Consider the following 25,556-nt stretch of genomic DNA (forward strand, 5'->3'; position numbering starts at 1 on the left):
CCGCAGGCCGCTGGCCAAGAACACCCGGCTGGGCATCACTGCAGCCGTGTCCAGGGCGTGGTCGGTGACCAGCGGTGTGGGTGTCCAAAGGGCAGCGTGCAGAAGCACATCGAGGGCTGCAGAGGCTACGCCCCAGCCTTTCCACCCTCTGCCCGGCAAGGGAGGGGACGGGGCACCCCGGGGGCAAAGGACGGAGCATCCGCCGAGACTTTCGAGGGACGGAGGGCTGCGGGCTGCCCCGTAAAGACGGGCGCCTGGGTCCGAGGTCCGTCGGAGTTGGTCCCTCGGTCGCAGGGGACCTGGGACTTGGGACTTGCAGCCTGAGAGGAGCCGGAGAGCGAAGGCTGGGGGCGAGGACCCGAGGCGGGCTGGGGGCGGGGCCGGGGCGGGGTCAGGGCGGGGGGCGGGGCCTGGGCGGGGGTCCGGGCCGGGGGCGTGGCAAAGGCGGGCGGGCTCCGGCGATCCGGCTGGGCGCGCAGTGTGGCGCGAGGCGGACGCGCGCGGGCGGGGAAGCCGGACCTTCCGCACCTGCGGCGCCGGGGGCTCGGCGGGCACCTGCGGCTGCGCCCTGCGCGTCCCCGGGCCATGGCGCACGTGGAGGCGGCCGCTCCGAGGGCCCGCCGGGGCCTCCTGTGAGCGGGGGACCGGAGCGGGGACCCGGCGCGGGCCGCGGGCACGATGCCCGTCCTCCCGGAGGCGAGGGCGGCGGGGCGCGCGGTGGCCCTGGCCCTGGTGCTGCTGCTCCCCGTGGTGCCCGCGGGCGCCCTGCTCCGCCTGCAGCCCGGCCTGTGAGTAGCGGGCGGGGAGGGCTCCGCTGGACGGCGGGAGCCCCTGGGCCCTGGGCAGCTTTGTCCCTGGGGCTCTGACACGGTCGGCGCTTGGCCGTAACTGGGAGGGTCGGGGCTTGCGTCTGGGGGCGCTTCGGTAGCAGGGCCGCCGCCTCCTTCCCTTTCCCCGCCGTCTGCCTCCCCTCGGTAATGCGCGTCCCCGCGCTCGTCCCCTCGCTCCCCTCGGGGTCCTTGCGGGCAGGGTCTGGCTGGCCGCGGCTCGGAGAAGGCAGGAAGGAAGCAGACGGTTCTCACATCCTTCCAAAGCCTGCCTCCTGGGGCCTGGGGGGCCTGTGCCGGGGCGGGTGCGCCCAGACAGGGGGCCCCTGGACGTGCTTTATGTATTAAACACGTGCGTGCTGGGGCGGAGAGACTGGAGAAGGAATTCAGTACCAGAATGGGCAGGAAGAGAGGGTCAGGGAGCCAGCTGAGATGAATTCAGTTTTGAAAGATGATTCCCCAATGGGCCGTTTAGCGGTCTCTCTTAAACAGCAGATCAGTCCTTGCGCTGGCCTCAAAGGACAGCTAGTGCCAAAGCGAGCCAGGGAAGAGGAGGAGAGCCCCCGCCGGCCGCCCCCGCCCCAGGGCTCCTGCAGGGTGCCGGCCCGGGGCCTGCCCGATGGTGACGGGCTGTCGAAAGCTGCAGCGGGGCAGGAGAGTGGCCCGGCCTGGGTTAGGGACTCCTGCCCAGCACCTGGCCGTCCGTGCAGGATGATCACTTCCAGGCAGAGCTGGGAAGGGCAAGTCCAGGCCCCAGGACCCCTACTCTGGGTCTTGCTTTTCCCCAAGCAGGAAGGTTTCCCTGTGGCCTTTCCGAAGGAAGAGGGGGTCTTTGCATCCAGAAACGTGAGTGACCCGCGTCCCGACTCTCCGCGGGACTTCTGGGGGACACTTTCCTGCAGTCCCAGTGAGTTAGTCTAAGGGCAGCTGCAGCCTCAGAAGGGCTCTCACAGTGGGGTCTGGCCACTCAGACTGCCTGCTCTTTGCAGCATCAGCGGGGGACTTCCAGAAGCCCTGACTCCTGGGAATTCGAGTGCTGGTCAGGGGGACAGCAGCTGAGCCCATGAGGACAGAGGGCCCCTCCTTAAGAGGCGGCTTCTGCCTCAGCGCGCTCATGGAAACTGCTGTCACCCCTCCTGGGCCTGTTTCCCTGAGCCCCCAAGGAGCAGATCCAAACGCCTGTGAGGTTGACCTGCTTACCTGGGGCTCCAGGAAGCCTCAGGCCTGGCCGGGGCAAGCATTTCAAGCCAGCAGCTAGTGGACTGCCTGAGACCGCCTTCTCTCCTGCGATGTGCTCGCCCAGAGCCTCCTGTCCCCTCTCCGCTCCGTCCTCCTCTTCTTCCTCCTCACGGAGCCTCCCACGTGGCGGGGGTCTCTGCCCCTCTGGGGGCCTGTGTCCCTCTTGCTTGGTGGGGCATCTATTCTCAGATCGCCCCAGGCGTGTTGAGTTCTGTGACACCTCGGGGTACGCCTTGCTCCGCTCTGCTGTCTCTGGTTGTTTCTGAAGCAGCCGCTGTGGGCCCGGGATGCAGCACGGCGACAGCGGGCCCTGCTGGCCGGGGGAAGGCAGGAGGGAGGGCACCCTTCTGCGAGACCCCAGCAAGGTGCCAGAATTTGCTCCTTGCTCCTCGCACCCCAGAGGAGTGGGGGGCGGGGGCGGGCAGAGAACAGCCTGCGTTCCAGAAAGTGTTTCGCTCACACTGGCCCTGTGCCCCTGCTACCCTTCCCTTGGGGGAGACGTGATGAGCCCACACAGCCTGGCACGGGCATCCCCACCCTCTGTGGCTGGCTTTCCTGAGCCACCTGGTGGGCCTCTGGGGAAGGCTAAGAGAAGAGGGGTGCTGGGGGTGTCCCACTGATTCACAGCCCTGGGGCTTGGGGGCCTCTGTGGACCTGTGGGAGCCCGGGGCTGGTTCTTTGGCTCCCGCTGGCTGGCCATGTCCAGATTCAAAACCCTGCGGCCCATCTTTATGTATCTGTTTGTGTCTCCGAAGTGAATTTCTTATGGCAGGTTGGTTGGCTTTCCTTCCTGGGGCCTGGAATGACTACTCAGTGCACGCGGCTGGCCCGAGGCTACTGGCTGGGCTGGCGGGAGCGGGGTCGGGACAGGAGACGGTGTCCCCACACGCTGGAGCTCCAGCTGGCTGCGGTCCTAGGCTGCGGGGCTCCAAGCTGCGTGCCAGGAAGCAGGCAGGCCAGGGGGACCCGTGTTCACAGGCCCGCTGCGGGGTTCACAAGGGGAGCCTGTAAGAGCAGACGTGACGCAAACGCCCCCCGGTAGCCTGACCTCTGGACAGCGGTGTGTGCAGCCGAGCAGCTCGTTGAGGCTGGCTGGCTGTCTCTCCCTCCCACACGGCTTTTCCCTCCCTCCCACACGGCTTTTCCCTCCCTCCCACACGGCTTTTCCCTCCCTCCCACACGGCTTTTCCCTCCCTCTTCACTCCCTCACCTTGGAGCCATCGTCTGGGCGTCCAGGGGCAGATGTCCCGCAGAGCTGTGTTCTCGTCGTCGTCTGGGAATTGCCTTCCCTCCCCAGATGGGAAGCAGGAGCCCATGGCCACTTGGGCTGACGCTCGGGTCTGTTCCCTCCCCCATCGCACCCCCTCCACCCTGCATATGGAGAAGATGGCCAGGGTTGTGCTTGTGACGGGCTGGGAACTCCCCAGAAGAGATCATTCCAGAGCTCACCCCTGGCCCTGCAGGGCCAATGGGGAGCCCGCAAGGCTGCGGCTGTCCTCAGCGCCGTGGGGGCCAGGCCTCGAGGAGGAGTCACGCAGGTGCCCCGGGATGGGGACAGGGCATGGGAGAGTGACCAGAGGGCTGCTGCGGGACCCTCCCGGGGGCAGCTGGCCCCTACGGTTTGAGGAGGGCCAGGAAGGGAGGGGGTCTTTGGGGAGAAGCCAGCCCACCCCACCCTCCTCCGCAGAGGAACCTGGCTGGCCTCGCAGACGTGGCGAAGCTTTGCCTTCTCTCTGGGACTTTGTGAAATTTGCGGGCTTGGGGACCACCGTGGTCCCTGAATCCGGGCATGCCTGGGACAAGCTGTGAGCCTCTGCTCCCCTCCCCTCCCCCTCTGGAGCAAGACTGGGCCCCTTCTGCCTCTTCTCAGCCTCCTTCTCCTTCCCGAGTGTGGCGGGCTCCTGTCCGTACGCATGCGGGTGGGGGCTCCCGGGGGCTGAGGAGCCCGGAAACACGGGGCTCCCACTGTGGTCCCCACGCCACACTCCCTGGAGCCTCCCTCCTTCCATTCCTTCTCGCTCTGCTTGTCCTGCCTGGAGCCCACACCTGCCCAGCCCCGTGCCTGGCACCCACAGCTCAGGGGCCATCTCTGAGGCTGGCATGGCTGGGGACGAGGCGGCCTAGAGCGGGAGTCACGTGAACGCTGTGTTGAAGCCACTATTCCCACGGGCCCCCTGGTACCCTGCTCAAGGGGACAGCGGTATCTATCCTTTGGGGTCAGCAGGATTAGAACACCCCTGCAGGCGGCATGGAGGACCCTCAGACAGGACCCTCTTCCTCTGAGGCCCACACCCTAGAGCCGGGGCCTGCCGTGGGGCCTGGCCGTGGTCTGGACACCCCCCCCCGACGGCTCCACACCCCAGCGTGAGTGTGCAGGAGACGGGGGCCCGCTGGCTCTTGGTGGCCAGAGCGCTGACGTCTGTCCTCTGTCCCAGGCCCCACGTGTGTGCCAAGCGGGAGCTGACCTTAGTGGGCCGCCGTCAGCCCTGCGTGCGGGCTTTCAGCCGGACCGTGCCTGTGTGGAAGCCGGGCTGCGGGCAGCAGGCGTGGTGCATCCGCCACGAGCGGAGGTAGGTGCTGGGGTCCCCGAGTCCGGCGTGGGAGCAGGTGACGAGGGTAGGGGGCCATCCTGATCTCAGGGCCTTCGGGGAGCAGTGGGGGCCCTGCAGGGGGGAGGGGGAGGAGGGAGCTCTGCAGGGCTCGGGGTCTTGTGGGGGAGGCGGGGACCACACGCGAGGCGAAAAGCCGGGCACCTGGCCTGCTAGGCTCTGTGGGGCTGCTGCGACCCAGCCCAGGCCGCATTCCCAGAGGAGCCGGCACGAGACCTTTTATTGCTCAAGATTTTATTTCAAAATCAAATTAAGGAGTGCCTTTGCATACCTCTCCACTTTTTACAGGCTTGGGCTCTGGAATCTGCGCGGTTGCAAAGTGGGGCGGTCAGGGGGCCTCAGCGCGGGCCCCTCCCTTGGCCGGCAGCCGCAAGGCCTCCGGGTTAGGTGTGGGGAAGGCGGGAATGGGCCTCAGATGGGCTGCGGTGTCCAGCTTTGCAGTGAGGCCTTTGGGGGTGGCCTGCGTGGTGTCCGTGGAGGCTGTGGACTCCCTCCCTGGGAGCCGGGCGGTGTCTGGGGACAGTGGCCACTGCCTCAGGTGAGCCCATGGGCCGGGGACGCTGCTCCTGGTCCTCTGGTGCCCGGGATGGCGGGGATCCTGCGTGACTGTCGGGGGCCGAGAAACCCCGGCAGAAGGAAAACGGCTCCCCTCGTGCTTGCCCAGAGAGGGCCCTGTGCAGTGTCTCCGGCTCAGGCTGTGTCCCCCAGCCGCTTCCCACTTCTCCTTGAGCGGCGAGGCTGCTAGGAGCCCTGTAGCCCCGGGCTGGACAGTTGGGGGGGCAGCTCTGCTGAGAAGCCCCCAGGTTCCCCGTTGCTGGCCCTCAGGCTCCCCATCGCTGGCTCCTAGGCCCCCAGCCTGGGGGAGTGGGAACAGCGTTTTCAAAACATCTGGGTGCCTTCAGTGTCCTGGTGGGGCATCTGGGGGCGTGGGAGGAAAGTTGCCCTGCCTGGGAGGTCCTTGCTGCCCGTCACTTGGGGCAGGGGCTGTGGGCTTCCTGCTGTGGGGCGGAGGCTCACCTTGCCTAGCTCCAGGTCTCCGGGACCCTCTCTTTGGGTTCAGCAGGAACAGTTTGGGTCCCTGGCCTGCTGGGGGCGACGTCTGCGGGGTCTCCTGGCCGTCCCTCCCCAGCCCTCCACTCTGTGTGAACGAGATCTGCCTCACCACTGCGGTGTCCCATGGGGTTTCCTGAGACCCGCACCCAGCACTCGCCGGGCCTGGCCCCACCTCCCTTCTGTGGGGCCCCTGGCTGCGAATGGGTCGTGTCCCTTCCCGTGATCCCGCGGCGGAGCCCCGTGTGCTAACTGCGGGCACTTGCCCAGTGCCTCGTCCAGATGGTCCTCTGGCGGCGGCCGTTGGAGCTGTGGCCTCTGGCTGGCGCACTCCCTTTCCTCCTTCTGGAATGCACAGAGGCTGCAGCTTTCCTGGGAGGCGGGCCCTGCCGCCCCCCCGCCCTCTGCTCCCCATCTGCCGGTCTGGGGCCAGCTCTCCTAGTACCTTGGGAGCATCTTCCCGACATCACCAGCCAGCACAGGCCATGCCGGGCCTGAGGAGCCCCCAGGCTGTGTGGAAGGCCCCTGCCCCTTTGTGGGGTGCGGTCCGTGCAAAGGGAGGAGGAAGGAGTGCTTGGAGGAGCCAGGAGCCCCATGGAGCCCCTCCCCCAGGCCCGTCCCCCAGGTCTCCTGCCCTGTGGCCCATGCTCCGAGGGGCCTGCAGAAGGTGGAGTGTGGGCACCAGCCCGGCACCCCCGTGCCCCGTCGCCCTTGACCCTGCTGTGAGCAGCTCCCCGCTGGGCCCGAGTCCCCGTGATGTGTCCCCTGTGAGCTGTTGCACCTGCCCGCCTCTGTGAGCTGTGTCCCCGTGAGCCGTCCCATGTGGGCTGCAGGGGAGCGAGCGGTCGGCTCTGGGGGCCTGAGGGGGCGGTAGGCCCACCTGCTGCCTCGGAGGGTCTGTAACTTCTGAGGGTGGGGGAGGTGGCAGATGGGCTGGTCGTCTCCGTGTTCCGGGTGACCGCGAGGAGCGGCACGTAGCCCTGGGAGAGGGATAAATATTTACGACAGAAGGGCCCAGACACTGCTTGCTCTGCCAAAAGCTGTCCACTGCTGCGGTCGGTTTCCCTCCAGGCGAGTGGTTTCATGTCCTGCCAAAGCGGCCTTTTGCAGCGCTCTCCCGAGCTGCCGTGCGCGGCAGGGGCGCCTGAATTCATGCTTCCGGGAAGTGGCCTTGTTTGCTTGTTTGTGGGGTCCCTGGGCTTCCCATGGCTCCCCAGGGCCGAGCCCCAGCGAGCGGAAGGGTGTCACGTCACCCGAAAACAGTGGTCTGGGCCCTCGGGCTGCTCCTGGGGCTCCAGGGGACCGATCCTACAGACAGGGGTGGCACAGGCTTGCAGGTCTGAAGGCTGCGGGTGACCCTGGGGCATCCCCTTCCTCTTGTTCTGTCACTCTCTCTGCTCAACCTTCGTGGGAGCTGCTCCCATCCTGAGCAGGGACCGGCCTGGGTCCAAGGCCTCCCCCGAGAGGCCCTCCCGCCCGCTCCCCTCTGATCTTAGGGCTGTGTGCCGGTCACGCTCTGGTCCTTCTGCTGCTGTCCATGGCGCTTCTCCCGGTCACCCTGTCTCCTCAGCTCAGCCCTACGCTCCTCAGGTGGGGAAGGGGTCCCTCACGGATGCCCCAGGGCCGTCTTGCTGTGCCCTGGTGGGCTGAGAGCCTGGGGTCTGAATTGGCGCCACCCGGGTCGCGGCCCGCCCAGCGCTGGAGCCTGGGAAGCCCGGATTGTTCCTAAGCTGGGCACTTCGAGCCGGACCCCGGCGCTCAGGTCTGGCCTGATGGTAAGAGCCAGATGTGGGGAGCTGGGCCCTAGCTGGGTGGAGAGGGAGTGGGGTAGCACCCGCCCCTCCCCCCGCCCCGGGAGAGCTGGCGGGGGCCCTTGTTGCTGGCTGCGGCCAGTCGCCCGCCCGTCCCTGCGCCTGCTGTTGGTCTCCGCCTTCGTCTTCGGGTGGGTGTGGCTCCCCTTCGGGGCACGGACCTTCCACCCGCCTCTCAGCCTCTCAGCCTCCACCTGCTGAGCTTGAAGCAGGACGGGTCAGAGAAGCGGTGCAGGGAGGCGTGGGGTGAGGGCCCGGAGCATCGGGAGATGCCGCCAGCACGGCCTCTGCATGGTGAGTGACTCCTGTCTCCCTTCTTTTCTAGAACCATCTACCACACCGGCTACAGGCAGGTGTACGCCATGGAGGCCCAGACCGTGTTCAGGTGCTGCCCAGGCTGGAGCCAGCGGCCCGGTGACCGGGGCTGCCTCTCCCGTGAGTGCCCCTCCCCGACCCCGAATCCGTGCATCGGAGGCCGTGTCTGAAGGGACATGAACCCCACAGGCTGTGGGGGGCTCCGAGAGGAGGGTGTGGGGCTGTCCACCAGTGCCTGGGCTCCTGGCATGGGGAGGGGGTCTGAGGGGGCCCTGAGCCCCGCGCTGCTGTCTGTGGGCTCAGCTGCCTCTCCGAGGTCCCGTTGTGGAGATGTCCTGCCCCACCACAGCCATGGCCTTGCTCTGGGTCCTTCTTCTCTGTTCCCGAGTGGGCCCTGGGCTGGGCGTTGGGCCTCTGGCCTCTGTGGACCGTTGTCTGTGAGACTGTAGCTCCTGTCCTGCCTCCCGTCCTGGTGCCCTGGGCCGCGGTCTCCCCTTCTGCTTCATGGAGGTTCGCCACTGCCTGCCTGGGAGGGGGGGTCCTGCTGGAACGGGAGGGAGCGGGAGCCGTGTGTCAGCACACGGGAGCCTCACTGCGAAGCCTCTGCTTCGGAAACTAAATGGAGCTCACGGCTCTGGAGTCCGGCTGCAGGGAGTGTCTGGGGAGCTGTTCCTGGCCTGTGGGTGTGGACACAGCTGGGCCGGCAGGTGGTGTGGCGCAGGTGGGCCAGCAGGTGGGTGTGGACACAGGTGGGCCGGCAGCTGGTGTGGACGCAGGTGGGCCGGCAGGTGGGTGTGGACACAGGTGGGCCGGCAGCTGGTGTGGACGCAGGTGGGCTGGCAGGTGGGGTTGATGGGGTAGGAGGCGGCAATATCCCCTCCCTAGAGAGGTGGTTCCAGAGGTCTGGCCTCCCGTGAAACAGTGACAGGGCTCGTCCTGATGTGAGGGATGGGGCCATGCAGCAGGGATGGCCTGGGGTCCCAGCTCCCCCGTGCTGGGACAGGAGCTGGACCTCAGGGGCTGTGTTCCAGCCTGTCTGTCCGCCCCTGGGTCCCTGCACACACAGGCAACATGGGAGCTGCTGAACCGGGGCAGAGACGCCTTTACAGAAACTGCAGTGGGAAAAAGGGAAGAGAAGGACGCTGGTGCTGTTTTTCTGGGAGAGGAAATGAATAATCCTCCCCAGGAAGGGAGCAGGAGGGAAGAGGAGAAGGAAGCAGCCCTGGCTTCCCTCGTGGGCAGGAGAGGCTCAGGGGACAGGGAGGACGCCTGGACGCCCGCCAGCCGGCCCTCCGGCGGGAGGTGCCCCGGGCCCCCGGCCCCCGGCGGCAGTGCTTCTCCCCACCCTCTCTGACCCTGGGGATGTGTGTTTCCCTGCTTCTGGCTTCTAGGAAAACAAAGGAATCTGTTGACTGGGGGTGTGGGGAGGAGGTCAAAGCCAAGGGCCCTGGTTTCCACCGAGACGGGGCTCCTGAGGCCTCTGGAGGCAGCCCTGGTAATCCGGAGCGCGGTGGGGGCAGGCGGAGGCGGCAGGGGCTACAGCACGGGGTGGGTCGGGAGCACCTGTGTCTGGGGGGGGCCATGGCCACGCAACCCCATGGCCGGCCTGCGGTGGGGGGCCTTCTGCACCTGGTTTCCTGGGCGGGGGGAGTAGTGGGTGTGTACGCTGCCCCGGGCAAGGGGACGGCAGCCAGGGTACAGGTCAAGCTTGGTACTGCAACGTCCCCAGCTTCCATACTCCTGAGCTGGGGTGGGAAGGCTCTCGGTTTCCCCGTGTCTTGGAGTGACCTTCCCAAGGTCGGGGCTGCGGGGGAGCAGCAGGGCCCAAGGGCCAGCCACACCCCGGGAGGCCAGGTCGGAGGCAGGCCCCGAATGCTGGGTTTTCCGGGATGGCAGGCGGATCTGGCACAGGTCCCCGGCCATGCCAGGCTCTCCTTGCAGTCTGGCTCAGCAGGAGCCCCTGGCCTGGCCTGCGGCTCTGTCTGCCTGTGCCGGTGGCTGGGAAGGAAGGCCGGCTCTGCCTCGGCCTGGCCAGCTGGTCGGAGGGGGCTACGGGGCTGTGGGGCAGGGAGATCGCAGGCAGGTGAGACCCAAAGCTGCCAGGGCAGCCTTGGCCTTGCGGAGGTGGCGGAGCTGGGCTGGGGACAGGGCTGGGGTGGTGAGGAAGTGAGGGCGTCTCGGCCACAGGGCCTGGCCTTGGGGGTCCCGGTTGTCCCATCGGCCTGGACACGTGGACAGGTTCCCACGTGTATCCTAAACTTGAGGCTTTGTCTTTCTTGATTTCAAAAAAAAAGCATTTTAGTGCAGGATTTACTTATTTCTGTGTCTGGATTTGATTTGAAGGAAAAGGCCTGGACCCAGCCTCTCAGACACCCGCTGGTCCCCCCAGTGTCTGGGTCACCAGCCTGTGAAGGGAGGGAGGGCCCGAGAAGGTCACGTGGGGCAGAGCCTGGGCCTGGGCCCCCTCCCCCAGGGATGGCTGTTTCTCAGCTGGGGCCTGGCAGGGAGCAGATGCTTCTGTGACAGGGGTGCGGGGCCAGGGGGGCATAGAGCCAGCTGGGGCTTTGACGTGTGGATGGGCAGGGCAGGCCTGCAGGGGCACGGGGGTGGCCGAGGGAGGCAGGAGCCCATGTGGGAGCGCTGTCCTTGCGGCCAGAGCACAGAGTGGGCTTTCTGCTGTGAGCAGAGTCCTCGGTCGCAGACGGAGTGGGTGCCCAGAACCCCCAGCCCCTGGGAAGCCCTGCCCTGCGAGGTCAGCTGAGAGTCTGGGGGCTGCCTCTGGCCCCCTTCTTGCCGGCTTGAGTGTGGGTACCTGGGCTGGAGGGTGAGTCAGGACCCTCTGAGCTCCCGAGTGTGGGCAGTGGCTGGGGTCCTAGGCCCCCACTTGGGAGAGGCGCCCACTTCCTGCGGAGGGGCCTGGGGGTCGGGAGTCTCTGCTTTGGCCCTTCCCCATCCCTGTGCCCCTCCTCCAGTCCTCTCCGGCACCGTCTTCCAGGCCCAGCCCAGGCTGTCTGCAGACACGGAGGCAGGGTGGGGCAGGGGGCAGGCCCCCTGCTGCTGACGGCCCCAGCTGGGTGGGATGTCCTCGCTTGCGTGACCTGGAACCATAGCCACGTGCGGGGCGCCGTCAGGGCCCCGTGGGCTCGTGTGGGAGTGAGGAGCAGACATCGTGCTGAGTGAGAGAATGACAGGAAGCCTCTAACGGTCCCTGTGATTTCTCAGGGACGCACTCAGCGGCATGGGTGACCTGGAGGTGACCAGAAAGGAAAAAGGCTGGCTGGGTGGGGCAGCGTTGCCTGGTGACCAGGGGTCTTTCTCGGGTCTGCGTGGTACGTGCGCGACCCACGAGCAGTTGGGCGCTGAACTTTTCTGCTGTTGGGGTGCCGGATTCCTGCCCAGCCCCTCTCAATCCCACGTCCCTCTCAGTGGGGTGTGGCTTTCCTGGACATCCCCGTGCCCAGGGCCCTCCCTCTCATCTAAGGGAGCCTGAGCGTGAAGGTGCTGCCTGCAGACCCTGACTTAGAGGCACCCACGAGTGAGGCGCCAGGAAGATGCCTTTCCCCCAGAAAGCCTTTCCCCCAGAAAGGCTGTGTCTTTTCTCATAAAGGCAACATAATAGACCGCAAAGGGGAGGAGTTCTGGAGCTTGGGTTTGCAAAGGGGCTCTGCCACCCTTCGGTGTACATGAACTTGGGCAAATGGATTATCCCTTCTGAGTTTCAGTTCCTCGTCGGTAAAAGGGGGCCATCATTCCCCTAAAGGCTTGTGTGAGAACTAGAAATAAGTGGCTGCTTACACACTTGTGAACATGAGCTTTCTCCACAGGCTGTCCTGGCCTATCGTGGTCGCTCGTGTCTTCTTACTGCCCAGGGCATGCCCGGCCGGCTGGGGAGACCTGTGGCCTGTGAGGGCTTCACATGAGTGTGGGGGGGATTGACGCGGTTTGTTGTCACGGGAGCCTGGGATGGGCCGTGCGGTGGGCCCGGGGACAGAAGCCAGGGCTGCTGACCAGCTCGCAGGCTTGCCGTATAGTTCTTCCTCCCTCCTGGGACACGGCCGTGTCCTCTGTGATCCTGGGGCTGCGGGAACGAGGGGCAGGAAGGCTGCTGGGGGACCCGGGGACCGCTGCCCTCTGCCTTCCTGCCTCGCTGTTCACTTTCCCTTTTCCGTTCCGGACGCGCGTCGGCCCCGCGCCCAGCGTGGGAAGCCGCACGGCCAGTGCTCTGGCTGTCCTGTCCTCGCTGTGGACGCGGACGCCCACGCGGTTGCTGGGGGCCGTGTTGCTCTGCAGCGACCCCTCACCCCCCGGCTGTCTCCAGATGTGGAGTCACAGCCGGACTCGTGGCGCTGTGTCGGGCAGGCTTGCACGTTTGTGCACACTCGTGCACTGGGCTGGCAGGCTGTCCTCCCGGGGAGCTCACCCACGTCACAGCCTCACACGTGCGTGCACGGTGCCTGCCCGTGCTCACGCTCGCACGGACCCACATGTGGACGGTCTCCCACGTGCTGGCACGCTCACCCTGAGACTTGTGTCCACACCACGTGCTCATGCACACGCGGGCTCACGTTCGCACCTGCGGGCACTGGACACACGTGTTCATGCTCACACGCACACGAGCACCACGTGCCTGTCCGCTGACGAGTGCGTGTGCTCACAGCCGTGGCAGTGCCTGCACGACCGTCTGCACAACTGCACCGGCCGCTCACACCGGCAGCCGCGGCCACGCGGCCCGCTCACTGAGCACGTGCTCCTCCCCCGGGCGGCTCTGCCGTCCAGCGCGGGGTCCCGGGGCCGGGGCGACTGCCTCCCGGCTGGAGGGGTCTGGGACGAGGGGAGGTGGGGCCGGGCACTTGGGGTCCCGGCCTCCAGCTGCCAGCTGGCATTGGGTCAGAGGCCAGCGGGTCTGGTAGCAGAACAGGGACGGAGGGACCAAGCAGGAGGGACCCAGGGCCTGCTCTGCCCCCTGGGCTCCCAGGCACGTGGCCTCCATCCTGTAGCGGCCCCTTGCTGGGAGGCAGGCACCGAGGGCCCCACTCCCGGCCACTCTGGGCGGCTCTGCCGGCCCCCGGGGGAGGTTTCAGAGACGCTACCCTGTGGCTCGATGGATGACTGAGGACGGCCCTGAGCCACGGTGCTCATCTCGCCGCCCCGCGGTGCACAGTGTCGTCCTCTCCGCCAGCCCCTCCGTCTGCCCCCCCACAGTGTTGTTTGAGGCCTAAAGATGGTGGACGGAGGTGCTCTGTGCCGGGCGCAGCCCCAACTCTGCCTGGTGCCGGCTTCCCAGGCCGGTTGCTGGGGGACCGTTGGGAGCACACGTGTGTCCGCTTGGGGTTCCGCCCTGCTGTCTGTGCCCCAGCAGCCCCGGGAGAGTTTCGGGGCTCACAGCCTGTCTCTGGCTGGCCTGGTGGCTTCGGCCACGGGCAGGACTGGGTCTGGTGCTGGTGCCACTGCTCCCCTCGCCGGACCTGGGGGCCGGGGGCCCGCGGACCTGCGGGGTCAGATTGGGAGCCTGTGTTCGATCAGGCCTCTCCGAGGTTTCTTCTTTTTTTTTAAATTTTTTTTATTTTTTTTTAAAGATTTTATTTATTTATCTGACACACAGAGAAAGATCACAAGTGGGCAGAGAGGCAGGCAGAGAGAGGAGGAAGCAGGCTCCCCTCTGAGCAGAGAGCCCGATGCGGGACTCGATCCCAGGACCCTGAGATGATGACCGGAGCCGAAGGCAGAGGCTTAACCCACTGAGCCACCCAGGCGCCCCCTCTCTGAGGTTTCTGTGAGCCAGGCCTGCACCCGGAGCTCACGTGGGCCCCCACACCTACCACGTACCTCGGTGGTGGGCTGATCCCCCTTACGGTGGAGGAGCTCTGGCCCGGAGAGGCCCCTCCCAGGCTCCATCCTGAAAATTCCGTTGGCTGCAGGGAGGGGCTGAGTTCGCCTGCAGGCCTGACCAGGAGGTGCCCTCAGCCCCAGCCGGCAGACAGCCCTGCCCCTCCTCTGGGGATGCCGAGGGGGCGCCGGCACGGGGATGGGGCTCCCCTACTCCTGGGCCCGGCCCTCATGGCAGGGAGCGGACGGGAGCCAGAGGCATCGGCGCGGGAAGTGGTAGGAGGCCAAGCAGCTGGGACAGACCGTGAGAGAGCAGGGACCCAGGCCAGGAGCTTTGCCCTGGGTCTAAGTCGGTCCCTCCGGCCCTGGCCTGCTGGAGCTACAGAACGCACGTGGGGCCCGTGGGCCTCTTGGGCAGAGGTGCCGGGGGAAGGCTAACATTCGTGCGGCGTGCACGTTTGGTGAGCTGGCCGTGTGTTCAGAGCCCCTGGCCCCGGAGACCAGGAGAAACTTGTGCGCCCGGATCACACCAGCCCCGCCTGAGGCCACCCCAGCAGGCAGCTCCTTAGGGACGAGAAGAGCAGGACCCATGGGCCAGCCACGTGGCAGTTCGGGGATGTGGCCCGGGTCCGCGTGGGCAGAAGCCCAGTCCTTGCAGAGGAGCGGAGCCCCGTCACCACAGTGAGCCCGTCCCGGGACAGGGGCCACCCCTGCTCCTGCAGCAGGGTCACGTGAGGTCCAGCCAAGGGCAGGTATTTCGTGGCGCCCACTGTAAGAGAGCGTGGCCAGCGTTAAGACGCCACAGGTGTCCGGGGTGCCTGGGTGGCTCAGGCGGTCGAGCGTGTGACTGCTTTGGCGCAGGTCATCTCGTGGGCCATGCGATGGAGCCCCGTGTCAGGCTCCGCGCTCAACGGGGACCCTCATCCGTCCCCCAGGCATGTGCGTGCACACCTGTGTGCCCTCTTTCTAAAATCCATCGGTCTTTGAGAAGGAAGGAGGGAAGGAGGGAGGAAGGAAGGAGGGAGGAAGGAAGGAGGGAAGGAGGGAGGAGAGAGAAAGGAAGGAAGGAAGGAGGGAGGAAGGAAGGAGGGAGGAGGGAGGAAGGAAGGAGGGAAGGAGGGAGGAAGGAAGGAGGGAAGGTGTCCAGGCGGGCTGCCTTCCCCCGGGGACTGTGCTCCCCCAATCCACCATCCGGCAGACAGCATGCCCTCGGGGCCCCGCCAGCCTTTGGTTCTGGGGATGTGGGTAGACCCACCCTGCGTCACCCCAAGGCCAAGGCCTGGTCTGGGGCAGTTGGGTGCCTGGTGAGCGGTCCCCGTCCCAGCGCCTCTGGCCCCATTCTGCACACCAGGGAGGGCCATGTTCCTCCTTCTCGTTCAAATGGCGGGCGGGGAGCTCCATCAGCCCTGGGGGTGTGCTGCTGCGGGCAGCGGGTCTGGCTTCAGGCTCAGGCGGGCCGTGGAGCAGACACTTGGTGCATGAAGGTCGCTGAGAAGATTGTGTCCGTGTGTGCAGATCACCGTTCCTGGAGCTTAACCCGAGTTTGTTGGTTTCTTCCTTTTTTCTTTCTTTTTAAAAAATTTTATTTGTTTATTTGAGAGAGAGAGAGCATGAGAGAGAGAGAACATGAGAGGAGAGGGGACAGCGGGAGAAGCAGACTCCCCGCCGAGCAGGGAGTCTGACGCGGGACTCGATCCCGGGACTCCAGGATCATGACTGGAGCCAAAGGCCTCGCTCCAGATACCTTTAACCCGTTTCTGACCCACTGAGTCACATCAGACAGAACATGTGTACGCAGGCCTTGCCAGCTAAGGCAGCTGGGCTGCGGGGAGCCAGCAGGGGTTTCGGGCAGAGGGAGATGTGTGCGTGACGGTTCCTGGCGGTGTGTGTGTGGGGGGGGTGCTTCTCCAGCCCCATGGGACTCCCCGGCTCGGGCCCTCCCTCTGCCGGCTCGGCCCTTGGAGAACACGGCCGCCCACGGCAGCGGACCCTGTGGGCGCCCCCATCCCGGGTCACCTGCGTTGGCCCTGGTATTTCTGACTCTTGGGACAGGGGGTTCCTTCAGGGCTCCTGAAGGTCCTGTGGCCGCAGGCCTGGCCAAGCTGAGAGTCTGAGGGACGGTCCCCAGGAGACCTCTGGCCCCGGCCCTGGGAACATAGTATTTCAAAAAATCCACTAATGTTAAGTAGAGAACACATTTGCTGCTCAGAATGTCTAAATTGTCTCCAGGGCGCCCGTCCAGCCTCCGTTCACGGCCACGGGTCAGGTTTTCCCGGTGTCTGTTGCTGACCTGGCGCTTCTTCCCACACGGGGTCACCTGGGTCTCGCGGCGGGTGTCAGACATGTGGGTCTGGAAGCCCGGCCTTGGCTCCTGAGCTCTGTCTGCCCGGGCGTGAGTCTTTCCCGTGCTTGCTTGGGCCGTGTCCTTCCTCGGCCTCCGGCAGGGGTTTTGGGGTCCTTGTCTGCTGTCTGCTGCCCCCTCGGAGGCGTGGTGGGAGTGGGGCTGTGCCCTGCCGCTGGAAGTGACCCTCCTGACACAGGAGGGAGACCCTGTCATGCAGCCCGGCCCATCCCGTGGGGTAATGCAGGGGAGGCCCCCTCCTCTACCACTCCGGCACAGCCCAGCTCCATGCCCGCCCGAGCAGGCTCTGCCCCCCTGGCCTCCCTCTGCACCCCCACTGCGCCCCACCGCCCTGCATCCCGCCAGCCTCTGGCGGTGCCCTTCCCGGTTCGGGGCACAGTCATGTGTCTTTGTCTCTCCCGTTCTCATTTCTGTGCTGCCCTACGCATCCCTCCGTCTGGGGATACCCCAGCTCTGTCCTCCGTGACGCCCGGCCACTCCCGACCCCGCCCGCCTGTAGTGCGTCCTCGCTTTCCTTCCTTCGACGGCGCCTGCGGGGTCTGTGTGTGGGCGGGGCCCAGGAGCGCGGCGGGTGGCGGCCAGGATGGGGTCGGCGCTCGCTCTCAGGGAGTCCGTGGGCACGGCAAGAGAGGGCCATGCTGTGGGTGCTGGTGTGTGACATTTGGGGATGATGCCGCTTGTCCCGGTGGGTGGCGGCCCAGAGCGCCCCTGGGGTCTGACGGGTGGGCTCACGGTATGGGGGGCTTTGTGCTCAGCGGACAAGAAGGTCACGGCGGCCGTGGGGCGGAGAAAGCGGGTGAGCAGGGCGAGCGGGGACAGAGGCCTTCACTGGCCCTGTGAGGCCGGGGGTGCTGGGGGAAGGTGGGCTCCACGTGCCCTGGAGCCAGGTTCCGGACCCGTAGCCTCTGGGAGCTGCTGCCGTCCACGCCTCAGGTCGGCCCCTCGGCCGGCTTCCCTGTGTGGGCTCCGGGGTCACTGTGCACGTCCCCCCACACCCCTGCGGCGCCCTTTCACCCCCAACCCCCCACTCCTGCACATCCAGACACATTCTCCGGCTGCAGGTGTGGGGCTGGAGGGAGGAGGCCGTGAGTTCACTTGTAGGGGGACCCGAGCAAGGGGGGGGCGCTCCCCCTAACACTGGGGCAGCAGCTGCAGTCGGGACAGAGAGGAGGAAGCACCCCACAGAGGGCCCTCCTGACCCCAGGCTCTACGCAGAGGATCCTGGGGCCTGGTCCCTGCTCGCGGGCTGTGTGGCCTGGGGCCACGTGCCGCCTGTCTCTGAGCCTCTGGGCCGACAGCCCTCTGGCAGGCCTCCCGCCTTCTGGAGCTTCTCTTCCTGCTCCTGGTGGGGCCCAGGAAGTGACCCATGAAGTCACTGAGCCCATGGTTCGCGCCAGGCTCCTGGAGGCTTTGGGGGTAGTCACTATGCCGAGCAGCCCCTCACCCTGTGAGCACCCCTGAAGCCTCCGGGCTCAGGCCAGGCTTGTGGGGTTCCAGGGTGGGGGACCAGCCCCCCACCTTGACCGGACCCCCCATGCATGGGGATATGACGGGAGGGGTTGCAGGGCCAGGAAATGGGTGCTGGGGTACCAGGGCCAGCCTGGGTCAGGTCCTCACTGTGATGGGGCTGGCGGCCAGTTTGGTGCCGCTGGGTCCTTGGGGGCTGCCTGCCCAGTGTCGTAGACAGGCAGCTCCCCGCCCCTCACACCTGTGCTGCGATGGGAGGATGGGGCTCACCGGCCCCCACACCATGAGGGGGCAGCCTCCTGGCCCAGTGGGCTGAAGTGTGGGGAGACGGTCTGGGGGCAGGGGTCTCCTCTAGAGAGGTAGGAGGGGGCCCGTCCGCCCCAGACCAGAACCGTCCCTCCGTCCCTCCTTCCGGGCTCTGCTGGCCTGCGCTGGCGTCGTGCCTCCCAGGGATGATGGTTGGCGCCCTCGGGCGTGAGCGGGAGGCCTGGGGTCCTCAGCGGCGGGCTGTTCCCCTGTTCCCCTCCCTCCCCACCTCCTCGAGAAAATGAAGGGGGGGCCTTCAGCCTATGGTAACGGTGCCAATGTGATCCAGGACAGGACAGAGCTGGGACCGGTGACCCAATGGCAGGGTCGGGGTTGCCGGCCTGGGTGATGCCCCCACCCCCGGGGTTCGGGGCTCAGCTCTTAGGGTGCAGTGTGGGCTTCCGTGGGATGAGGGCTGTGCTTTCTGTGGCGGGGCTCTGGGGCCTGTCCAGCCCGAGACTTTGCCTCCTGGGGGACATGGGAGAGGTTCTCCAAGGACACTGTGTCCTGTGGGTGGGCTGTGGCCGCCCCTGGGCTGTTGCCCGTCCTCTCACGCCTTCTCTCCTGTCTGCACAGCCCACTGCAGCGCTGGCGTCTGCTTCAACGGTGGCCACTGCGTGCCTGGCTCAGCCCAGCTGTGCTCCTGTCCCCGAGCCTTCCAGGGCCCCCGCTGCCAGTACGGTGAGTGGACCGTTGGGCTTTCTCCCCTCCACAAGCCCTGCTCCTGCGGCTTGTCTGACCTCGCTGGTGGGGGGGCAACCCCGGGACTCCCCCCACAGACGCCCTGCACGCCGTCATCTTAGAGCCCCCCCGTCCGGTTGTGGCCTCCAGAGAGATGGGCAGGGGCTGCCCGGGGTGCTGGGCAGCTGGGAAGTGGCCTGGCCCGGGGTCTCTAAGCAGCATTCCTGCCGCGCTGGGGGCCCTGGTGTCCTTCACGAAGAAAGACGCGCGGGCGCGCAGGGCAGCTGGTTCGGGGAACCCGGACGCCTCTGTAAACTGATACGTCACGGAAACCCGTCTACGCTGCCCGCACTAGAACAGAAACCCAACGGAGTGAATTTTCGAAACCTCGTTGGCTTTATGAACTGACTCGAGTCAGGCAGAATCCCATCTTGCAGAAAGCACAGGTTTTTAAAGGGAAGAGAAAGTGCAAGAGAAAGGAGATGATCCGCGGGGTCAGTTGGCCCTTCCCGGGGGGGACGTTTCCTGGCGCCGACCGGGCCGTGCTGGAGCTGGTGGCTGGCGGGTGCCGCTCCGGGATGGGGGCTTCAGCCAAGTCATGCCACGTTGGGGGCTGTGCCCATGGGGGACACTGACTGGGTGCCGGGCGGGGCGTCTGGCTTCGAGGGGCCGCCGGGCTGACTGCGTTTTTGTAACGAGGAGTGCACAGCGGGTGGGGAGGCAGGAGGCCCCACGGACGCTCCTCCTGCGTTCTTGGTCATGGGGAGGTGTGACCTGTCACTGGTGTTTCCTGCTTTGTCCGGTGTCTTTAGTGAGCCCGGGGCTCTCAGGGTGCAGGCCACCCCGCCCGCTGAAGTGAAATACCCCCAGACGGTTTCCGGTGCTTTGAACCTGCTCCAGGCGAGCAGCTGGGCCTCCTTCCAGGTGGACGCCGGGCGGACGTGCTGCGCCACAGTCCAGTGCCTTGGAGCCCAGCGGGCACCTGGGAAGGGGTGGGCATCAGTTAATTGTGGGGAACAGGAGGCCCCCTGTTTGCACAGGGGACCCCGCCCGCTGGCTGGTCCCCGTGTGTCCCCACGTGGTGGCCTGCCCTCTGTCTCCAGCATGGGCCGAGGGCAGGGGTCCTGGGGAGCGCCGGGGTCCTGGGGAGTGGCGGGGTTCCCGGGTTCTGAGACGGGGGCCGGCCGCTGGGGGTGCTGAGGATTGGAGAAGCAGGTCAGGCGACTGTGCTCGCGTACCCAAGGCCCTCTGCTAGCCGGAAGGTTGTTGGCTGAGCTAAGTTCCTCCATCCTGCTTCCTCGTGGGCTCTGTGGGCTGGGAGGACCGAGGCCTGGGCCATGGAGTGAGGCCTGCTGTCCAGAGCCCTCCAGATGCTGGGGGGCCCCTGCCCCATGCCCTGGTGCCTCAGCCAGACCTCCTGACGTTAGTATCCTGAGCCCCTTGGCAGGCTGGCCAGATGTGACCCCCGCCCCCAGGCAGGCTGGGGTCCAGGCCAGCTGTAACAGCTTGGCTCCTCTCGGTCTGGTAGGTGTTTATGGCCACAGGTGGGGGTGGAGAAGGCTTCGAGGCCCTTCTCTCGTCTAGCCTTGGTCAGCCGCATGCAGCTTGGGCTGGGTTTCAGTTTGGGGTGAGAGCTGGTCCTGGCGGCAAGCTCCCTTTGGGGATGTTGGTGGGACAGGGCTGTGGCCGACCGTCGGCCGTGCGGATGCTGTGGTCCCTGCTGTGGGCCGAGGGCCGTGAGGGGGTGACCTCGAGTGTGGCCTGTCTGTGGTCACACCCTCCAGGAAGTGGCTGGGGTCACCTGCCCTGCCCCCGTTCCTCCATCCCTGCGTCCTGGCCCGACTCTGTCCATGGGCCCAGCTCTGAGCCTCCCCGGCTGGGGTCCCCTCTGGCATGAGAAGCCTTCCCCACCCCAAGACCTTGACACTTGACCTCCTGGGTATCAGGGGACTCGAGGGCCGCAGGGGCGTGAGAGGGAGGGAGTTTAGTGCAGCGAGTGGTCCTGTGTCCACGGGAGGGGGACTGTCTGGCCCAGTTCCAGGATCCCAGGGCCACACCTGTGGGACAGGCTCAGACCCACACTTGGGCTCTCTGGGTGGGCGGGAGCCGTGCTCACACGCTCTGCCCTCTAGCTTCATGGGCCCGTGCTCCAGACTTGGCTTTGCCTGAGAGCAGCCCTGCTCTCCCCGAGGATGCGCGTGGCCTCCTGGGGGCTGGGGGCCGGCCTGCACCACCTCGCTACGCACCACCTCAGTCCGCCCGTCTTCACCGCTCGGAAGGAGAAGCCAGGTCAGGGAGGTCAGGCAGCTGCTTGCCACTCAGCAGAGCTGGGGCCGGGAGCGCGCTCTGTCCCAGGGAGGGCTTGGGACCTCCCACCGTGTCCCAGCGCAACACGAGACCTCCGAGACCCCCGTCGGGCCCCCGGCAAGACCGTCTCTGGAGAGAGAGGGGCAGATGCCCTTGTTCACACCCTGGCCTGACTCTACACCCAGGGGCTGGGCTTGTGACCAGCCTCGGCCCTCTGGGACGGGTGGGCAGTGTGCGGCACATGGGGCCTTCGGGAAGCAGGAGGTCCGGCCGGGCGGCAGCTGCTGGGTGTCCTCCTGGGGACTGTCTCCTGGAAGAAAGGCCGGACATTCAGGGCTCACTGTGCCGGCTAGCCAGACAGGGCTGGGTGTGCAGGGTGGGGTGTACCGGGACAGGTGTGCAGGGCAGGTGTGCAGGGGCTGTGTGTGCAGAGCTGTGTGTGCAGAGGCGCCCCTGCCCTGCCCCCACCCGCGCCCCAGACGGCACCTCCTTCCCGTCTCTCCATCTGGCTCTGGATGGGGCGGGCATGGGCTTCAGTCCAGTCGGGACTATTTAACTACCCCCCAATTATAATTGATTCCAGTTTTGAAAATAAAAGCCATATTTTTTCTGGTTCCCCCAAATTCTTTCATTTGAATCAAAGCATGGGGGGAGGGAGGCATCCCGCTGGGCTGCCTGTGGAGCCAGGGGGGGCCCCTCAGAAGAGCCCCTCCTCTGCCTGCCCCCCTCCCGGCGGCTGTGGCCTGTGGGGGAGGCGGTGGCTCAGCTCTTTGTTCCACCGCCCCCGCCCCACCCCCTCCAGGAAGGCGGAAGGCAGGGACACAAAGGGGGCCTGTGCTGGCAGAGCCCAGGGTGGGGGCCCGAGTGTGCAGGGTGCCCCCCCCCGCCATCGTGGTGCGGCCAGAGTAGCTTCCGTGTCATGTACGTGTGACCCTGGGCAGCGTCCTGGACCCTGGGCACGCCATGCGTCAGGTGGACAGGGACAGTGGTTTTCTGCGGGTCCCGGGGTCGGCACAGGTGAGGCCCAGTGCCCCCCTGGGAGAGGGGTTGGCGGCGCCGTCTCTCCCCAGAGGCCAGGTCTGCTGAGCCTGCGGGCCTGAGGGTGGGCGATCTGGTGGCCGGGCTTGTCCCAGGCTCTCGGGGTAACTGCCTGCGCCGCCTGCCTGAGCTCCGTCCAGTGGCCTGGGGTGGGGACACCCCGCGGACGAATGGCCCCCCTATCTGTGGTTCGACACCATCAGTCCGCGGAGGAGGGCTGTGTACCCGGGAAGCCCTCGACCCAGGTTGGGCTCCTGGGGTCCTGTCCATCCACTGGGAGAGGTCTGCACACGCAGAAAACACAGCTCTGTCCCCCTTCGGTACCAGGTCACACGTGTGTGCTCCTGAGTGAGCGCGGGAGATGCCCCCCCCCACGCACACGCGTGCTGCCTGGCTGCGGTCACGGGGCCTTTAAGGAAAGACGGCAGGAGACACAGCCCTAGGAGTGTACGACCTCCCAACTCAGCCATGCACCGTAACGGGGCCGCCAGTCCTGTCCCAGGACTTGGTCTCACCTGACCTCGTGGGACACAAGCAGGTGGAGAACTCAGGTCTGGGTTATCTCTGGTAGCTTCTCGGTCCAAGAAGCTTTGGCTTTGGTTCCCCTCTGGGCCTCAGTGTCCTCACCTGTAAAATGGGTGCGTTGGGTAGGTCTCTGAGGCAGTTCTGGGACTCAGGATCAGCTGAGCAGAGAGCTGGGCAGCCTGGAGGGCTTCCTGGAGGAGGCGGGCCTGTGGGCTGGGGAAGGTTTGGGGAGGTGCAGAGGGTTTAGGGTGGGATTTCCAGACGAAGGGAGGCTAGAGCAGAGCCTAGGGGAGGAGAGAGTGAGTCAGCCTGGAGGGCCTGGGCGGGGAGTTCAGAAGAAAGGTCAGCCTGGAACCCCCAGGGCCCTTGGCTGCCCTCTCTGGGCTGGTGGAAGCCCTGAAGTCAGGACGGCCACTTTGGGGCTGGCCCAACAGGTGCCCCGGGGGACCCAGTGTGACCTGCTCCCCACCCCCCACGCCAGCCCAGCAGGGACCGATGTCTGAGGTTTTGCCTGGAGCCTCTATGCCCTGGTGGGTCCTGCCTTCTGAGCAGGAAGCCGGTGGGTGGGGGACCCTGGGTGGGGCTGGAGGCAGCTGCTCTGAGAAGTAGAGGCAGGCGGCTGGCCCCGAGGGCCTGGGAGCAGGAGGCAGGCCCCGCTGTCGGAGCCCTGGCCCCAGCTCAAGGGCGGCTCTGTTTCTAAATTGGGATGATGGCTCCACGGACAGGGAGCCGGCCTCCCAGCTCCCTGTGGCGCTGCCCCTGTGTCCGAGGGTGGGAGTCTGACCCCTGCCCTGAGGACCAGACGCCACAGCCAGCCGCTATGACCAGGCCTGGGAGCTGCTGCTGCTCCGGGAGCCTGGGCCTCAGGGGGTGGGGGTGGGGAGGGCAGCCAGCGCTGCCCGCCCCCGAGGCGCTGGGCACACGGTTCCAGCACCCGAGGGCTCCCGAAGCCTGCGGCCACAGCGGCCCTCGCCTGGCCTGAGTCCTTCGGAGCAGCTCAGCCACTGTCCTGCGGGTGTGGTCGCGGGCTAACCTGTCCCCATCTGCCTCCGACCTCAATCCCCCCGGACTCCAGGTTCCCTGCGCCCTTGCCTGCGCCCGCGTGGTGTGGCTGGGCCGTTCGAGAATCCTGCTGGCCGTCAGGAGCGGGGTGCTTGCTGACCCTGCAGCTGGGGGCACCCCTGTGAGCACCTGGGCTTCTCTGGGAGGCTGTCCTCAGGGTCCAGGCTTCGAGGAGCTGGGTCGCTCTCCGGGGAATCAGAAAAGCCAAGCCCGCGGTCGCCTGCCGTGCGTGGCTCTTCCACACCTGGGTGGCCGGTAGTGCTCCGTGTCCGGCCCGAGCGGACAGAGCGGCCGTGGGCTGTGTCTCACGCACCCTGCTCTGGCTGCACGAAGCCCTTCCTTCGAAGACAGTTCCAGAAATCTCCACAGCCTCGCCTTCCTGCAGGAGGGGGCACGGGGTGTCTCCCTGGCCTGGGGCCGCCTCGGCCCTTGGGAGGGCAAGGCCTGGGGCGTCAGGTGGAGGGGTGAGTGGTGGCTCTGACTCTGTCCTCTGGCCTCCATCCTGCTGCCCTTGGCAGTCGGCGGGGCCCGGTGTGGCTGCCGTAGGACCATCGTGCCGTCCCTGCAGGGCCGTGGGGCTGCCGACACCTTGTCTAGGTCGGCCGAGACTGGCCGCGCGCAGAGTCGGAGCCGCACTTTCAAAGTGGCTGACTCCGGGGGCGTTTGTTCACACAGCGAATCACTCAACTTCCAGGTTTGACCTCCCCCGGCACCTAACCACAGGGGCGCCTCGGTCTTTTGGGATGACTGTGGCCTCTGGGCCTGTCTCGTGCCCTGTGGGGCTGCGGGCCTTCCCAGGACGGGCTCCAGAGTCGAGGGCTTCTTAGGCTCCGATTGTACAGGCAGGAGGACCACGGGCAGACCCTTCCGGGAGCCGGGGTCCAAGAGGCTGCCCCGCCTGCCCGTTTGGTGAGTGAGGAGCTCAGGGGCGCCTGCCCGAGTGGGGCTACTGTCCAGGCAGGGCTGAGGCTCAGATCTGGAGGACAAGCCCTCCGCGCCTCCTGTCCCCAGGATGCCCCAGGCTCGAGGCCCCGCCCCATCCTCCTGGGTGGTCTCCCGAAAGGATGCGGTGAATCTGTCCTTTGCCTGCCTCAGCCGCACTGCCCTGCGCCCCCTCCCCAAAGATGACCCACACTCTTCCGTGACGTGCTCTCCCCTAGACTACAAGGGCGGTCCCGGGGTGGACCCTGGATGGGCCGGCTGCTTGCCCATTTTATAGATGGGGACACGGAGCCCAGGCCATCCCTGAGTTGCTGGGGTCAGTGGTGGCTCCATCTGGCCAACTCTTGGGCTCTCTGCGCCGGGCCGGACGCTCGTGGTGGCCCCACTGGCTACGGTGGGGGAGCCTGGTGGCGTCTGGGGGTCGGCACCATACCCTGTGGGGGTCCCCAGACCACCGTGACCTCGGGGCAGACAGGCTCCGGCACAGAGGCTCCCTCTGGAGTGTTTGGGGCCGAGGGCCGTCTCCCGGCTCTGGCAGACTTCATCCCGCGGCGCACGGGGCCGGGCAGAGCCAGCGCCTGCACCGCTCCCAGAAGCCACAAAGCCTCATCTGGAACCAGCTGGCCGTGTTGATGGCTCTTTCTGTCTGGACAGAGGGATGGCTTGGCCACGCTGAGTGGGGCAGGCTGCCCGGCCCCAGACCCTTAGGGACCCCTCGCTCTGCACAGAGGCTGCCCCTAGCCCTCCTGCGCCCGTCAGGCCCTCGCTGCCCCTGTTCTCCACCAGGGGAGGGGAACGGAGGGCGAGGGCCTCTCTGGCGGCTGTCTGCCCGGAGGGGCGCTCCTGGCCGGTGTGGTGGCCCGATGGGTGCCCGAAGGACAGGGATCCGGGTCAGCAGAGATAGCTGGATGGGGCCGGGGGTGCTGGGGCAATGCGGGGGGTCTGGTCACTTGGAGGCTCGGCCTGGACGTGGGAGAGACCCTCGCAGCACAGTAAGGACTTACAGGCGTGGAAGGAACTTGCTTAGGAAGCCGTGGGGGTCCTCCCTCCCCTCCTGCTGGCCTGGCTGCCTCCCGGATGAGGTCCCCACGGTGCTGGGCCCCTTTCTCATTGCTCCAGTGGGCTGCCCGTCTGGGGGTCTCTGTGGCTCACCCCTCATGCCCAGCACCCGGTGATCAGAACCCTTCAT

The 25,556-nt window shown here is 66.7% G+C and overlaps 1 protein-coding gene across 4 annotated transcripts in view; it reads left to right on the forward strand.

Moving 5' to 3' along the window:
- Window positions 1-464: 464 nt before the first annotated feature.
- The window catches only part of MEGF6 (multiple EGF like domains 6), an 80,648-nt gene continuing 55,556 nt past the window's right edge, over window positions 465-25,556 (forward strand). For 2 of the 4 annotated variants that reach the window (XM_046017353.1, XM_046017359.1), the window contains exons 1-4: window positions 468-788; window positions 4,502-4,636; window positions 7,862-7,971; window positions 18,389-18,493. In XM_046017353.1, the coding sequence (XP_045873309.1) occupies window positions 679-788; window positions 4,502-4,636; window positions 7,862-7,971; window positions 18,389-18,493 (460 nt within the window). In that variant the 5' untranslated portion in view covers window positions 468-678. Of the gene's footprint in view, window positions 789-4,501; window positions 4,637-7,861; window positions 7,972-18,388; window positions 18,494-25,556 lie in introns of all 4 variants that reach the window. The other 2 variants (XM_046017370.1, XM_046017379.1) reach the window with 2 other exon arrangements.

Source organism: Meles meles, chromosome 1, assembly GCF_922984935.1.
Source record: "Meles meles chromosome 1, mMelMel3.1 paternal haplotype, whole genome shotgun sequence".
Taxonomy (NCBI): Eukaryota; Metazoa; Chordata; class Mammalia; order Carnivora; family Mustelidae; genus Meles; species Meles meles.